At 44.5% G+C, this 16,305-nt stretch overlaps 1 protein-coding gene across 1 annotated transcript in view; it reads right to left on the bottom strand.

The window, feature by feature from the left end:
- The window catches only part of YWHAQ (tyrosine 3-monooxygenase/tryptophan 5-monooxygenase activation protein theta), a 35,872-nt gene extending 20,709 nt beyond the window's left edge, over positions 1–15,163 (bottom strand). Inside the window, exons 1-2 of the mRNA XM_065400418.1 lie at positions 15,003–15,163; positions 13,132–13,510 (exon numbers count right to left, since the gene is read on the bottom strand). Of these exons, the coding sequence (XP_065256490.1) occupies positions 13,132–13,425 (294 nt within the window). The 5' untranslated portion in view covers positions 13,426–13,510; positions 15,003–15,163. The remainder of the gene's footprint in view (positions 1–13,131; positions 13,511–15,002) is intronic.
- Positions 15,164–16,305: the final 1,142 nt, after the last annotated feature.

The raw sequence follows: 16,305 nt of genomic DNA, 5'->3' as shown, positions 1-16,305 counted from the left end.
ACCGGCCACAGGGTGCTTTGGGAAGGGTTTGCAATGTCTCATCATGGGGGCAGGAACAGCGTCACATGATGCAGGTTTCCCAATCCCTGCTCCAGCACTCCAGCTGGGGCGCCGGGTCGGGGGCCGCGCCGGGTCGGGGGCCGCACCACGCGTCTCCCGGAAGCAGCTGCATTGCCCCGCTCTGAGGGTCGGGGGCCGCTTCATGCGTAGGAGCTGGAGAAGGGACATGCCACTGCTCCTGGGAGCCGCTTGAGGTAAGTGCCACCCCAGAGCCTCTCCTCACAACCTAACCCCTGCCCCAACCCTGATCCCCCTTCCGCTCTCCAAACCCCTTGATCCCATCACAGAGCACCCTCCTGCACCCCAAACCTCTCATCCCCAGCCCTACCCAAGAGTCTGCACCCCTGCCCCAGCCCTGATCCCCCTCCCGCCCTCTGAACCCCTCGGTCCCAGCCCAGAGCACCCTCCTACGCCCCACACTCCTCATTCCCAGCCCCACCACAGAGCCCGCACCCTTAACCAGAGCCCTCACCCCAACCCCAATTTTGTGAGCATTCATGGCCTGCCATACAATTTCTATTCCCCAATGTGGCCCTCGGGCCAAAAAGTTTGCCCACCCTGCCTTAGACCAACTCACCCACTCAAAATTAGCTTCAGTGACAGTATCAACAGTAGTTAAAAAAGATGCTAAGTTGCTTTAGTTTCATAGCACACTGATCAGTGTGACTTTAGAACACTTGTAGTTATGCTTGTATTCATGGATGACTGCATTTTTCTGTCCCCCTGCCAAACATCTGAACATCAATTGCCTATTTCAGGCTGATACATTTTAGTGGTCCCTTTATCCCCCAGTAAAGCAGAAAGAATTCCCCGGCCCTAGTCAGTAAGGGTATTTTGCCTTTCATAACAGTATTCCAGAAGAGGCAAGACCATTCTTGTAGATCCAATTTTTGTGCATCAGTTTACTGTTTGAAGACATTAAGAGGGGACTGGATGACAAGCTATTTAAACACTAGGCTTTTATTACCAGATGCCATAAGCAATTTAGGGATCAAGTGAAGTGATTTTCCATTTAATTCCTTTCCAATAATAGTGGAATGACCTTTATTAGAATAGTTTAAAATGACCTGACAACGTTCTGCAGAAAACACAGGAACACTCCTATATGGCATGGAAATGGATAAGATGAACTAATCTGCTTTTTCCATTTTGATTCTGAATGCTTGCCTACATAGTTTTAAGAACTGGCAGCCAATGCTTAGGACTGGCTAAGGACTAAGTAAATTACTTTATGTACATAAGAATCCTACAATAGGGTCTCACCGACATTTGCAGAAGTGGTGATTCAAGTGAAACTCCTGAGGAAACAGTTTTTTCCCCCCCCCTTAATAGGAAAGGTTCACAGGAAGACACCATCTTAGTTTATGAAAATTAATTGTAGTGGAGACACCCTGACACCAGGCAGGATGTTAGGTTTTTTAATAAGTAGATTAAAATGGTGTTAATAGCTAATGGCATAGTTCTAAGTCACAGAATCATAGAAAGGTAGAGCTGGAAGGGACTTCAGGGAAGTCATCTAGTCCAGCCTATGCACTGAGGATCAAGCAGGTTAGATTAATTTAAATAATTTGTTGATTAAAATCCAGGCTTTCCATTTGGTAATTTAAATAAAATATTTACGTATGCAAAACTTCTCTTATCAAGACATGTTTCACATTTATAACTAAGGTTTCAGAGTAGTAGCCGTGTTAGTCTGTATCCACAAAAAGAACAGGAGTACTTGTGGCACCTTAGCAACTAACAAATTTATTTGAGAAGATTATTATGCTCAAATAAATTTGTTAGTCTCTAAGGTGCCACAAGTACTCCTGTTCTATTTATAACTAAACGATTTATTAAACAGAAGGATGAACTGTAGCGTTAGTGAATTAAACTAATTATTTCACGTCAGCCTGGGAAAAGTTTCAAATATGCCTAAGTGAAAGTGATCTTAAATTCCTACTTGCTTAAGTCTCTTGCAAAATAAGAGTCTCCTGAGTTACTTACTCAGGCCTATCGTGCCATATTTATAAAACATGAGCTCAAAAGTTAGATGTCCTTCCCCTCCACCCTCGATTCTCTCTCTATATAGAAAAGCAGACTTGAACTCAAAGTTTTTGATCGAGGCTCATGGATTCAGCATATTTATTTTTATTTAAATGTTTTAAGGGATTATAAATTTAGGCCTTAACACATTTTGTATTACATTCAGATTTCATTTTAAACTGATTTTTTAAAAGAAAAAATAATTTAAATTAAAAAAATCTGATTTAAATTTTAAAAAGGTACTTTTAGATTGTCAAAAAAATAATTGATTTTTATCCATCCTGGAACCAAGTACAGTAACTTCGCTTAACGTTATAGTTATGTTCTTGAAAAATACGACTTTAAGCGAATCCAATTTCCCTATAGGATTTAATGGGGGTGGGGGGGAAGAGAGAGAAGAGACTAATTTTTTTTGCCAGACAAAAGACATTAAAACTTATACTGTATATGTATATAAACAATTTTAAACAATGTAATACTGTACTCAGCAATAACGATTGTGAAGCTTGGTTGAGGTGGTGGAATCAGAGGGCGAAAGAGGGTGAGTGTCTGGCTGCTCCTCTTGCTGTTCTTTTCAAAGTGCGGGGGGGGGGGGGGGCAGCTGATTGCTGCGGATGGGAGGAGGGGGAGGCTGCATGCCCTCCTGAATGCTGCAAAATAGCTGATCGCTGCGGGCGGGAGGCCTCCCCCCTCCTTCCCCACACCTCCCACCCGCAACAATCAGCTATTAAGGGGCATTCAGGAGGCTCTGGGGGGGAGAGGGGACAGGCTGCGTCCTCGCTCCTCCCCCCACAGCCTCCTGAACCCCGCAAAATAGCTGACTGCTGCAGGTGGAAGGCACGGGGAGGAAGGGAGGAGTTGCTGATCCACTGGGCTGGGCTGCCGGTGAGCGGGAGGGGAGCTAATGGGGAGCTGATGGCCCACCCTGGTTCCAAGCCCCCACGACCAAACATTATAAGCAAACATTGCGCAACTTTAAATAAGTATGTTCTCTAATAGACCAGCGATGTAACAACGAAACGGGACGACATTAAGTGAGGAGTCACTGTATACCAAGATCATCTCTGATAGGTGTTTGTCTAAACTGTTCTTAAAGACCTCCAATGACCAGGGCCCTACCAAATTCATGATCCATTTTGGTCATTTCAGAGTCATAGGATTTTAAAAATCATAAATGTTCATGTCGTCAGCCATTTAAATCTGAAATTTCACAATGTTGTAATTGCAGGGTCCTGACCAAAAAAGGAGTTTTTCCACAGGGGGAGACCAGATTTCAGGGTCTTGTGATGAGTTTTTCATGGCTGTGAATTTGGTAGGGCCCTACCAATGACAGGGATTCCACAACCTTCTTTGGAAGCCTATTCCAGGCTCCTTAACTATCCTTATAGTTAAAAAGTTTTTCCTAAATCCATGGAACTTAAGTTGCCTCAAAATGGCAGCTCTTCACTTCACCTGGTGGATAGCCTGCCCCTTAGCAGGGAAAAAAGCTTGTGCCAGTCAGTATGTTTAAGTATAGGCATCTGAATTAAGTAGCAAAGTTACAGAAGTTAAAGATCACAGAGGCACAATAATCTTGAAATGGAGATTTAATATTATAGGCAATTCATAAATGGACAGAATTGTTTGTAAGGCACTTTAGAACCCTAAAGGCCATCACAAGTCTTAAGGAAACTACATAATCACTAGATCAGAGTTAAACTTCTGTCATTGATCAGAAACTGTCAAAGACAAAATAAGAATAAATGGTAAGTTTGACATGATACTGCACAGTCCCTTATTATCAAGGTTGAAAATATTCACTAATGACCTAGAAAGGACAAATGGGGGAATGAGATGGCAAAATTTAAGTCAGAACTAAAGACTGAGGCCTGGTTTACACTTTAAGTTAACCCAGCTAAATCGTCAGGGGTGTGAAAACTCCACACTTCTGAGCGGCAAGGTTAAGCTGACCTAACCCCCAGAGTACACAGCGCTATGTCGACGGAAGAATTCTTTCCTTGACCTAGCTACCGCCTCTTCAGGAGGTGAAGCACTATAGCAGCACAGACGTACCTCTGTAGCATTTCAAATGTAGACAAGCCCTGAGGCACTTAAGAGCCCTAACGGGCAGGCGAATGGAGAGCACCCAGGTATATGAAATTCAGTATTGAAAAAGGAAAGTAATGCACACTGGAAGGAATAATTTTTACAACTCAGATATTGTTAGTAAATAAACAACAATTCAGGTAGACCATTTGATGTAATTGAAGCAAACATTAAAATGTCTAAAGAATGGATTAGGATTCACTGAAATTATAATTTCATTATATTAGTATACTCCAAAATGGAACACTTTACTCTGGTCATGCCTTCTCAAGGTGAAAAAAAAGAATGAACATGTTCAGAGACATGGAAAGACTTCTATATTAGGAAAGACAAAAATACTGGATACAATTCTGCAGAGATGGATGCATGCAATAGCAAAAGGTATATGGAAAAAGTCTAGCCGACATTCAAAAAGGAGGAAACATAGCAAATGGGTAACATGCAGTTACAATAGATAGGATAGAGTTTAAAATATATAAACCCTCATGTTTCAGGGCATATGCTAACCACTCATGGGATCATGAAGGAATTGTTCCTGTAGACTATTTTCCATGATAGATTTTATTAACTTTTTTGAAAAACTGGTATTGGAAAAAGGATACCTGACCAGGTGAACTTCCGATCCAGTATGGAAACTGGAATGTTTTGTTGTTTCACCAATGCTATTAAGATGTACAGAGCCAAATGAGTGCCGTGGTGGAGAACCCTAAATTAATTATCTTCAGTTTTTATAACTTCTAGAGCAGTAGTTAGGGCTCCCGAACATTTTCATCCCACGTCCCCCTTTGGGCTCACCTCTTAACGTGACTCCTCCAGGGCCAGCAGTGATGCCAATTCACATATTTCAGGGACGGGAGCAAGTTTTTCAGCCCTACATCCCCCAATCCACATCCAGCCTTGCTAACCCATTCTGCAGGAGGGAGTTGCCATTGGAATCCAGACTGGGCACGCCTACTTCAGCAGTATCAGCAGCACAGGTTCCCCCTACCTGCCGGGCTGGGGGGGGGGGGGGGGGAATAGGGAGGCTCAGCACCATCAGTCCTTGGAATCTGCTACCAGAGCCAACTCTGTGCCTCTGATGCCTTCCCTGGGATGAGATCATGAACAGCCTCCCTCCAAAATGGCATCCCTGGCCCATGCTGTGCGTACCCCCCCCCCCCAACTCCTTATGCCTCCCTGATGGCTTGGGACTTCCTGTTGCACTGAGAGGAGCTGATGTGGGTTCCAGCAGGACCATGAAGCAGACAGAGCAGGATCCAGATGTGAGCTGTGCTCCCTCCAAGGCCCTTGCCTTCCTCACCCTGCTTCTTACCCCTCCTCCCTCCTGGCTTGACATCTCAAACCCTCCCCTCCCAACCCCCACTTACTCTTTCACAATACCGGGGGAGGGGGGGGGCGCAACACAGTTTAGGAAACACTGTTTACAGTGTTACCTTTTTTCATTTCCATTTCTTTGATGGACGTACAAACTCTCACTTCTAGTAGTAATGGGCATCTTTGTCACACTGTCTGGATTGTTTCTCGACCATGAGTGCCAACCTCCAGGCAGACACCTAAACTGGTGCTGTGTTCTATAATTACATTCCACCAAGCCAGTAACAAATGTCAACTCCTGGATCACTGTACAGTAACAATATGGCTATGGAGTCACAGACAGTCCCCTTAAACTCTCCAGTCTATCTGGTCTACCAACAGCTCCTTTAGGAGGTTTATGCTTGTGTAAATGATTGTCAGGCAAGCAGAAGAAATGATCCACTGAAATCCTAATAAAATGTAATTTTTCAATTATTGCAAGGTTTGGGTTTTCCTCTTTCTAGAAACTGCTTCCCTTAGGTTGGAGTGGAGTGGTAACATAAGTTTCATAGTTTTATATAGCTTGTTGGATTAAATTTTATCCTTTTAACTTTTTAAAATGTATCTTTCCAAAAATCATGTACTTATACCAGAAATGTAACAAGAAATTTCCACAAGAATTGGAGGGGTTTTGTTTAGGGCTGTTGATTAATTGCAGTTAACTCACGTGATTAAACTAAAAAAATTGTGATTAAAAAAATTAATCGCGATTAATCACAGTTTTAATCGTACTGTTAAAAAGAATACCAATTTAAATTTATTAAATAGTTTGGATGTTTTCTACATTTTCAAATATATTGATTTCAATTACAACACAAAATACAAAGTGTACAGTGCTCACATTTTTGTTTACAAATATTTGCACTGTAAAAATGATAGAAATAGTATTTCAAATCACTTCACACAAGTACTGTAGCACAATATGTATTGTGAAAATATAACTTACTTTTGCCTTTCAAAATCTGAGAGGGATGAGGTGTGGTGCATGCTTTCAGAAGTCTTAAAAGAGCAATGCTCTGGTGTGGAAACTACAAAACCCGAACCACCAAAAAAGAAAATCAACCTTCTGCTGGTGGCATCTGACTCAGATCATGAAATTGAACATGTGTTGGTCTGCATTACTTTGGATCGTTATTGAGCAGAACCTATCATCAGAATGGACACACATGCTCTGGAATGATGGTTGAAGCATGAAAGGACATATTAATCTTTAGTGCATCTGGCACATAAATATCTTGCGACGCCAACTACAGCAGAGCCATGCGAACACCTGTTCTCACTTTCAGGTGGCATTGTAAACAAGAAGCGGGCAACGTTACCTCCTGCAAACGTAAACAAACTTGTTTGTCTGAGCGACTGGCTGAACAAGAAGTAGGACTCAGTGGACTTGTAGGCTCTAAAGTATTACATTTTTATTTTTGAATGCAGGTTTTTGGGTTTTTTTAAACAATTCTACATTTGTAATTTCAACTTTCATGATAAAGAGATTACACTACACTTACTTGTATTAGGTGAATTGAAAAACACTTTTTTTTACAGTGCAAATATTTGTAAACAAAAATATAAAGTGAGCACTGTACACTTTCTATTGTGTTGTAACTGAAGTCAATATATTTGAAAATATAGGAAACATCCAAAATATTTAAATAAATGGTGTTCTATTATTGTTTAATTGCTTGACAGCCCTACTTTTGTTGTTAAGACAAGTTATTTTTAGTCAGAAACCTGCAGAAAGCAAGTGTGGTTTCTCAGACCTCCTATTGATAAACCAGCATTCACACACAGTTCTTAAGCGCCCTGAAATCTAAGTATTCATTCTCTAGATATTAATATAACATACACAGCATGGAACTCAAATGCTATGAAATTAGATCACACCGATAAGATGATGTCACTTAGGTCAGATACAAAGAGGGGGGTGGGAAATCAATCTTGAGCAACACCAGTGTCAGTTCTTCCCGATTCAAATTTCAATGAATTCCATAAAAAAAAAAAAAAAAACAACACGTGGATAAAAATCAATGACTTAAAGTCAGATTTTTTTTAAATTGGTATTTAAATTAAATACAGGCATTTTAAAAATAATTCTAAAGTTGTTAAATTTTTTAATTAAAATTCAATTTGAAATTTAAAACTTATGTTGAGGACTAAGCTGATATCTATTAAAGTCATTTAAATTAAATAAAAAAATTACTATTCAGAAGTACACAGTAGTTGCCAAGTTTTAAAAAAGTCACTGGCTAATAAACTGGAATCTGAAGCGCTAAACTGGCTTTTGGCAGCAGGAGCCTCCTTCTGCACATGGAGACTCCTTCTTAATTACAGTCTACTCATCTAGATTAGTTCAATTACTAGCTCATACCAGCCAAGAAACCAATTCAGTTGAAAAAGCAGGGAAGCTTGTTTTTTTTCTACCAATCAGAAGAACAGAGGGGATGAGATCTACTAGTTCTAAAGTCTTGAAGGACATGGTGATCAGATACAATCAGTTCAATTAAATAATTACAGATAATACTGCCTTTGTTTAATAAAAAAGTTTTAAATGCAAAACACATTGAAAAGATTGTGTATCCATTAAAGGTAGTTTTACTAAATAAATAATAAAAACGCTGTTTTTGTGCATTTCTAATTGATTTTGAATTTCCAACCAAATAGAGATTGACACAAATTGCAAGCCAAAAATTAACCTAGTTAAAATGTTATTCTATTTACTTTCTTAAATAAATGGGAATACATATAGTGTATACTCCTGGTTAGCAAAGAGAAGCACCAAATTTAGTTGCAGAGTGACATGTTTTAATGGTTACCCATGAGAATCAGCCTCTCTAATAAAAAGTACAAGTGCAAAACACAAGTAAATAGATTTAAACCAAGGTTTCCTGCTTACTGATTTAAAATGACGATTTAAATCCTTTTGGTTTAAATCAATCCACCCTGTAAGAAACCTATACGTACAATCTGAAGTAGAAAAGATTTCTCACAAGATGAAGTTTTATGATTCCTACTGTACAATTGCATATGTATATTAAAGGTGCATTGTCTATCCTTTCTATCCCATTCATACTACTTTCCAAAATAGTAACCTCTCACTGAAAGCAGAGGATAGGAAACTGAGTTATGTGCACACCCATACTGATATCAGTAGCATGCAAGTAGCAATCAAAAGGTTCTCAGACACCACTGTACTGTTGTTTATACTCTGTTTATACTCTGCTACACTACACTTTAATTGCTTCTCAAAGAAAGGGTGCACCACAGCTTTCCATAGTATGGTGCATTTGGAAGCATTCCATTTTTTAAAAACCTGAAAGCTGTAGCCATTAAGATGCACTGGATGATTGCGAATGTAGCAATGTTCATGTGCTAGAGCTTTGAGCATGCCATGCAAGTTTAACACTACATTTAACCATACTCAAAGTAAACAATCCACAACTCCTACTTTTATCTTTATAATGAATAAAGAATTTTAGAATCAGTTATATAGAAATTAAATTCCATGGCCTCCAAGTCTGGGGAATTGTGGGATCTTCAAAAGCACTCCAGTGACTTGGAATTGTGCTCCTAAATCACTTAAGCACTTTTGAAAATTCCACAGTTTTAGTCATTCAACAGTATCCAGTAGAACAGTCAAGCAATTCAACCAGCTTTACTGAAAATTTCTCAGCTTATGGGCAACAAATGACATTCAAACTGCAAGTTTTCTGCCAAATCCATATGGTAACTGGGCCATGCTTTTGTTTCAATGACCGTTCTCTTGCCTGAAGGATTAAATCCCCTGTCACCTGTGAAACTTCATCAAGATTATCTTGTTTTAAGTTCCATCTTCTGCTTTTGGAACACAATTAGCACCAACAACATCTTATCACACAGTTGTGACCAGCTCTGTGTCCACTGATGAGAGCTGTATGTGAATGGCTTGCAAGAGAGCAGATAAAGTCAAAATGAAATTAAGAATTTTAAATGGCCTGCAGTAGAAGCATTTCAGTGGAGATAAGAATAGTAAAGTAATTTTTTTTTATTATTATTAAACTAGGAGAGCTGGAGCACTCTTTAGGGAAAAAAGGAACGTCAGACTATGTTACAGCATTTTAGTTACTTAACCACAGTAGAACCTCGAGTTATGAACACCTCAGGAATGGAGGTTGTTTGTTACTCTGAACAAAATGTTATTGTTCTTTCAGATGTCTACAACTGAACAATGACTTAATACAGCTTTGAAACTTTACTATGCAGAAGAAAAATGCTGCTTTTAACCATCTTAATTTAAATGAAATAAGCACAGAAACAGTTTCCTTACCTTGTCAAATTTTTTTAAAACTTTTTTTAAAGTAGTTTATGGCTAACATAGCACTATGTTGTATTTGCCTTTTTTTGGGGGGGTGTCATTGCAGCTGTCTGATTGCATACTTCCAATTCCAAATGAGGTGTGCGGTTGACCGGTCAGTTCATAACTCTGGTGTTCGTAACTCTGAGGTTCTACTGCAGCATGCGAAATACTGCTAAGATTATTTATAAATGCAGATTTCTAGAACAGCATGTATGAATTTCTGAAAGCTGAGCTGTATAGACAGCGACAAAGCTTTTTTTGTTAGTAACATAACTGAGTAATAGCAGCCACCTACTGCACCCAAAATATCCACCCTTTTTAGATCGCAACAGTTTAGTGACTGACAAGGAACCCTTCCATATTGTTTGCAAGCAGTTATTGCATTTACCACAGACTAGACTACAGAGAAGTTTTGTACTAACGTGATAACCTCCAAGAGGTAGCTTACCAGAGTAGGAACTTAATGTTCCTGGAAACCAGGAATAACTTCAAGTTATTTTGAAATTTGATTAAAAGCTATGATGTGCTGAAGGGGGCTCACCAGAGCACTTTTTGTTCCTTCTCTAATTCATATGCAAGCACTGGGAAATTTGTTCTTTATAGTGGCAGTTTCAATCTTTCAGCTGCTGACTCATGGAACAGACAGAGTAGCAGAATGAAGTAGGTAACGGAAAGGAAAATAGGGTAAAACTATAGATGGTGCTGGGAGGGAAAGCAGCAGTATCACAGCTAGCAGTGAAAGCGGATAATAAACCCCTTTCCCCCACTACAGGAAGATGTGCATCTTTGTTTTTGCTGATGCCAGGGAACAGGAAAAGCATGTGGCTTTGTAGGTTTCTGTCTTCACTACTTCCTGCAGACTTTACGGGCAAATGAAAGCAGGCAGTTGCCAATGGGGTCCCAGATGAGAGCAGAGGGAGCACATGCAGTGAAATTGGGATAAATTTACTGGGATACGCACAAACATCACCTTTGTGAACATTACACATTTGCACTAGTGCCGCTACATCAATTACTGACCAATTGATTAGGGTAACTTCAGCATAGACAAGACCCAAAAGGGCTCAATGCTCACATCTCATTCAGTTCCAGAGCCACTAGATCAGGGGTGGCCAACCTGAGCCCGAGAAGGAGCCAGAATTTACCAATGTACATTGCCAAAGAGCCACAGTAATATGTCAGCTCCCCCCACCGATCAGCACCCCCCCCCTTCCCCACACTGCCTGCTCAGCTGTTTCGTGGCAAGCAGGAGGCTCTGGGGGGGGAGGGGGAGGAGCGAGGGCATGGCAGGTTCAAGGGAGAGGTCAGGAAGCGGTGGAGTGGGGGCAGGGCCTGTGGCAGAGCCAGGGGTTGAGCAGTGAGCACCCCCCAGCACATTGGAAAGTTGGTGCCTGTAGCTCCGGCCCCAGAGTCAGTTCCTATACAAGGAGCTGCATATTAACTTCTGAAGAGCCACTTGTGGCTCTGCAGCCACAGGTTGGCCACCCCTGCACTAGACCACTTATAGAAGCATCTATTAAGATGAAGTAACAAAACAGGATGAGACGGTTTATCACAAAACCTCTTGAGAATTCAATTTGACAGGAAGTAAAGGGCACAAGGGGGTAAAAGTCTCAAAGTTTGGAGGGTTGGTTGGGTGTATGAATCCCAACACATTGGTAGCTAGATTGGATCACAGAAGAGGAGAGATGATTTGAGGGAGCCCCATTGTAAAATATTGGCAACACATCAGTAAGTCTAATTAGAATTCTGTCACAGGAAACAAGAATCAGTCTAAACCTGTGGTTTATGAGTCATACTATATTTAAAAAAATGAAGCTTTAGCAAGTTTTAACCATGCCTGAAACAGTAGAAGTTTTTTTTAAGAAATGAAATACCCTTTAAGTGTATTAAGGAAAAAGTAGTCATTGTCTTGACTGATTTACTAAGTAGTTTCAAATAAATCTTTATAAGAAAACTGCTTAGAATTGTTAGACCACATTTTTAATTCAGAAAAAAAATTCTAGGTGGCAGCAAACATTGGAACGTGTAAGTATTTCCACACAATCCAGGAAGATGTTCCCCCTTGTCAGATGAGCTAGAATTCTTAGCTTGATTTTGCTTCTCAATTACTACTGAAAGAGACAGCAATAAATACAAGTCTCCTAATCCAAGTGAGTACAAGTTTACCTCCTGGCTAAACTAGAAATACTTGTTTATTTGTAAGAACTGATAAGAACAGATACTACGCTTGATCTTAGCTCATAGAGAGCCGAGAATACTCTTGTCCTAAGATGCCTGAAATATTAGATACCACTTGAAATGTTATTTTATCATTACATTGGTAATAAAGTATTCAAGATTATTTGCTACATGTTTCCAACTGCATTACACATCTAGCTTTCTGCAGCCAGAACTTTCATTGATCATGTGGAATAGGGTGCTGCACCTTCTGCACTGCTGATACAGATTGAGCCCCCACTGTAATGCAGTATATTTGCACCATTGCGAACATCTAGAAGACATGGGCACTGTCGTCGTCCCCCAATAAATATATATAGGCATTTCTGTACTCTAGTATTAATATTCATCTGCAGTACCTCTTACAAGCTTAAATCTTTGTAGTTTTGCATTATTCCACGACTGCATCTCTACCACACAAGGCAGTCTGAAGAGTACATCTGCAAGTAAACAAAGCCTAATTTTCTACAGATTTAATATTTACATCTTCACTGAAGATGACTTTTTATATTTTATACAATATAATATACACATTTTATTCAAGACCCCCTCTAAAGCTATTCAACTTCTTACAAGTCTCCTCTTGACTGAAGTAACAGAAGTTTGTGACCACCACCCCACTGAGCACACCAAAGCAGATAATTCAGTTATCACTTGGTCTAATCTGGATGCTTACAACTGTTTTATTAATCAAGAACCACAAAAGGAAGAAAGAAGCTTTCTTGTTTTTCCTTCCAACCCTGTTACTGCAGACAGATGAGCGTACTTACATGATGGTGCAGACAAACTTGAGCTCAAATCCTCCTATAGCCCCCATAACTACAAGATAGTGCTGCATATTGATCTCACCCCCGCCTCCATGCTCCTTTCCCACACTTCACCATAACAACATCCCTGCATCCTTCAGTCGAGTGGTGCAATGGCTTACCCCACACTCCAACATAGTGTCACACATAGATCTCCCACACCCAAACCTACGATCTCACTCCCAAGCACAGAGGTATGTACAGATCTCTTGTGCGTCAAGGGTTACGAGATGTATCCCCAGTTCCTCAACTCACCAGCACAGTGGTGCAGATGGACCTGAGCTCAGACTCCACCTTCTCCCGATAGTCCTTGACAAGCTGCATCTTCTTGTCGTTGGTGTCTGTTTTCTGCTCAATGCTAGAGATGACCCTCCAGGCAGAGCGCCGCCCCCCCACTACGTTCTTGTAGGCCACCGAGAGCAGGTTGCGCTCCTCGTTGGATAACTCAGCACCCTGTTCGGTTACTGCCTTCATGCAGGTGGCCATATCATCATAGCGCTCAGCCTGCTCAGCCAGCTTGGCTTTCTGGATCATCTCGGTCTTCTCCATGGTGGCTGGCAGTGGGGAAAGCACAGCAAGGCAGAAGGAGAGGCTAGGGCTGTCACACTGTCAAGAGGAAAAGGCACCTCAAAACCTGCAAGGGAGGAAACAGATTAGCCATGTCTCTGGGAGCCAAGAGCTGCAAAACACCACACTTTGCCCCTCCCCAAAACTGAGAAGACACGAAACAAACCATCTCCCCAGGAACCAAGAATCACAGGCCACACGGGGTCCCCACCACTGCACCACCCCAAGAGCTATCCTGGAATGAAGAATCCTAGGCCTATACAACCAGCCCATTTCACAGGGAATTGGTTACAGGAGAGGGGAAGTGCACCCATCTCCAGAGCCTCTAAGGAAGGTTAATAACCCAGACCACCAAGACAGGAAAAAAGATAACACAATCTCTCCCCACAGGAGACCAATCTAGAGACCAGATGGTGGAAAGAGGCACTCCAGCCTCCTCAGAATGGCTTTTGTCTCCACCTCCACTTTCCTCCCTCTCACCCCTGTGTGCACTAGCAGGGCTTGCAGCCTGCGGTTAGTCAAGATATTAGAGGGGGGAGGGGAAGAAACAGACGGCTGGAAGTCATTAACCCAAAGGGGCCATCCCCAGGAGCCGTGCCCAAACCCTTCCCTCTAGGCGTGGGGGTCAGAGTGGTTTGCCTTGAAGGTGGGAGCACTAGAGAGGGGCAGTAAAAGAACCACCAGCCCCAGGGCAGACACAGGAGGACGAACAGGCCCAGAGGACACGGGGAGGAGAAGGCGGTTACCTAGTGTGTGTCTGGGAACACAATGGCCTCAAAAAGAGAGAATCTGAGGACAGGGGTAGCAATCCGTGTTCCCGCAGGGCAAGCAGGGGCATCGGGAGGGGCGCCCGTTCCGGGCGGATTGGGCAGACACGTGGGGCCCGGGGGGGGGTGTCCCTGAGATGAGGAGACAGAATAAGGGAACCTTTGTCCCTTGGCGAAGGAGGGGGCGCGGGACGAGGCCGGGAGACCACGGGGAGCCTTTCCCTAGAGCAAAGAGAGGGGATCAGGCGCCGGGACTGGGGCAAGCGGATCCGCGTCCCCAGCGCGAGGCAAGGGGGGAAGGCGGCTTCACGTTCCACGCGGGGAAGCCCCTAGCCGAGTCTCCAGGGGGGGGGACGGCGGACACCGAGACTCTATCCCTCGGGAGAGGGCGGGGACGGGGGAGTCCCATCCCCCGGGGGGGGCGCGGCGAACAGGACTCGCTCAGGCAGGGTGGGTGGGGTCTGCAGGCTCAGGCCGGAGCGGGCGGGGGAGAAGCAACTCTGTCCACGCCTTGGGCCCGGCCCGGCGGTCTCCCAGGGAGAACGGGGCTCGGCAGCTCTCTCCGGGGCAGGGCACGACCCCTGCCCGGGTAGGCAGGAGGAGCTGCCCCCCAGGGGGGCCCGGACGAAGGGGAAAGCGTGGTGTCCCGGCAGCCCCGCTGGGCGTGAAATGGCGGCGGCGCTGGCGGCATCTCCCGCTCCCCGACGCGGCTGAGGACTCCGCGCCGCTCTCACAAAATGGAGGACGCGGCGACCCCTCTCATACCCGTGGCCGACCTCGGCCCCCACTCACCTGGGTCTGCTCCGCTAGGCCAAGCCGGCTGGCGCCGCTAGATCGGGTGCGCTCCGCTCGGGGCTGGGGCGAGGAGAAAGAGCCGCTCCCGTCTCAAGCGAGAGCCAGCGCTAAAGGGCGTTGGCACAAGCAACCCTACCCGCTGCCAGACCCGCGCTCACACGGCCAATCCGAACGCCTGCTCCGAGCCGGGGCCCACCCTCCGCGTGCTATTAGCCAATCAAGACTTAGCGCGCCGTCGCGGGGGAGGGCACAGGCAGGGCGCAAGCTCGGTTGGCCCGTGGGCTGCGGCTGGGGCCACGGGGTTTCCTCCAATTAGATCCAGGGTGAGCTGACGTCACTGTCACCATGGTGATACTGCTACAACCCCCTCTCCCTTCCACGCCCTGCTCTGGCACTGAGAGCCAAGTCTGGGCGCGGCACGAGACAGTGCGGGGGCGCGGCTGGGGCGGCTCGTGCTGCTGCGGTTGGGAGGGGGAGAGGGAGACTCGGAGGCCGGAGAGCGGGTGGGAGCGTGGGAAGCTGGGGTGTTGCTCGGGGGAGCGTGCACCGATAGAGGGGAGCTGGGGGTGAGTGCTGAGGGGGAGTGTGCACCGATAGAGGGTGGGTGTTACAAGGGGGAGCGTGCACTGATAGAGGGGAGCTGGGGGTGAGTGCTGAGGGGGGAGCACGCACTGATAGAGGGGAGCAGGGCGTGGGTGTTGTACAGGGAAGCATGCACTGATAGAAGGGAGCTGGAGGATGGATGCTGAGGGAGGAGCATGCACTGATAGAGGCGAGCTGGGGGGGTTACTGAGGGGGGAGCGCTGATAGAGCAGAGCTGGGCTTGGATGTTGCACAAGGAAGTGTGCACTGATAGATGGGTGTTGAGGGGGGAGCGTGCATTGGTAGAAGGGAGCTGGAGGATAGATGCTGAGGGGTGAGTGTGGACTGATAGGGAAGTGGGGGTGGTGCTGAGGGTGCAGCATGCACTAATAGAGGGAGAGCTGGAGGATGGATGCTGAGGGGGGCGCATACACTGATAGAGGGGAACTGGGTGGTTGCTGAGGGGGGAGGGTGCACTGTTAGAGGGGAACTGGGGGTGGGTGTTGCACGGGGAAGCGTGCACGGATAGAGGGGAGCTGGGGTAGGTGCTGCAGTGGGTGGGTAGAAGTGATGGAATGTACTGAGAGAGTTATGACTGGAGGGTAGGGAGGTGGATGTGAAGGCTAGTTAAGTGTTAGTGCTGTTGGAAGTTTAGGGTGCTGTGGAAGTAGGTACTGGGGTTCAGAATGCTACTGAGGATATGGCAGTGGGTATTGAA

The sequence above is a fragment of the Emys orbicularis genome, chromosome 3, assembly GCF_028017835.1.
Source record: "Emys orbicularis isolate rEmyOrb1 chromosome 3, rEmyOrb1.hap1, whole genome shotgun sequence".
In the NCBI taxonomy this organism is placed as follows: domain Eukaryota; kingdom Metazoa; phylum Chordata; order Testudines; family Emydidae; genus Emys; species Emys orbicularis.
Note: the sequence above shows the minus strand (reverse complement) of the source record. Positions and strands in the feature narration are given on the sequence as shown.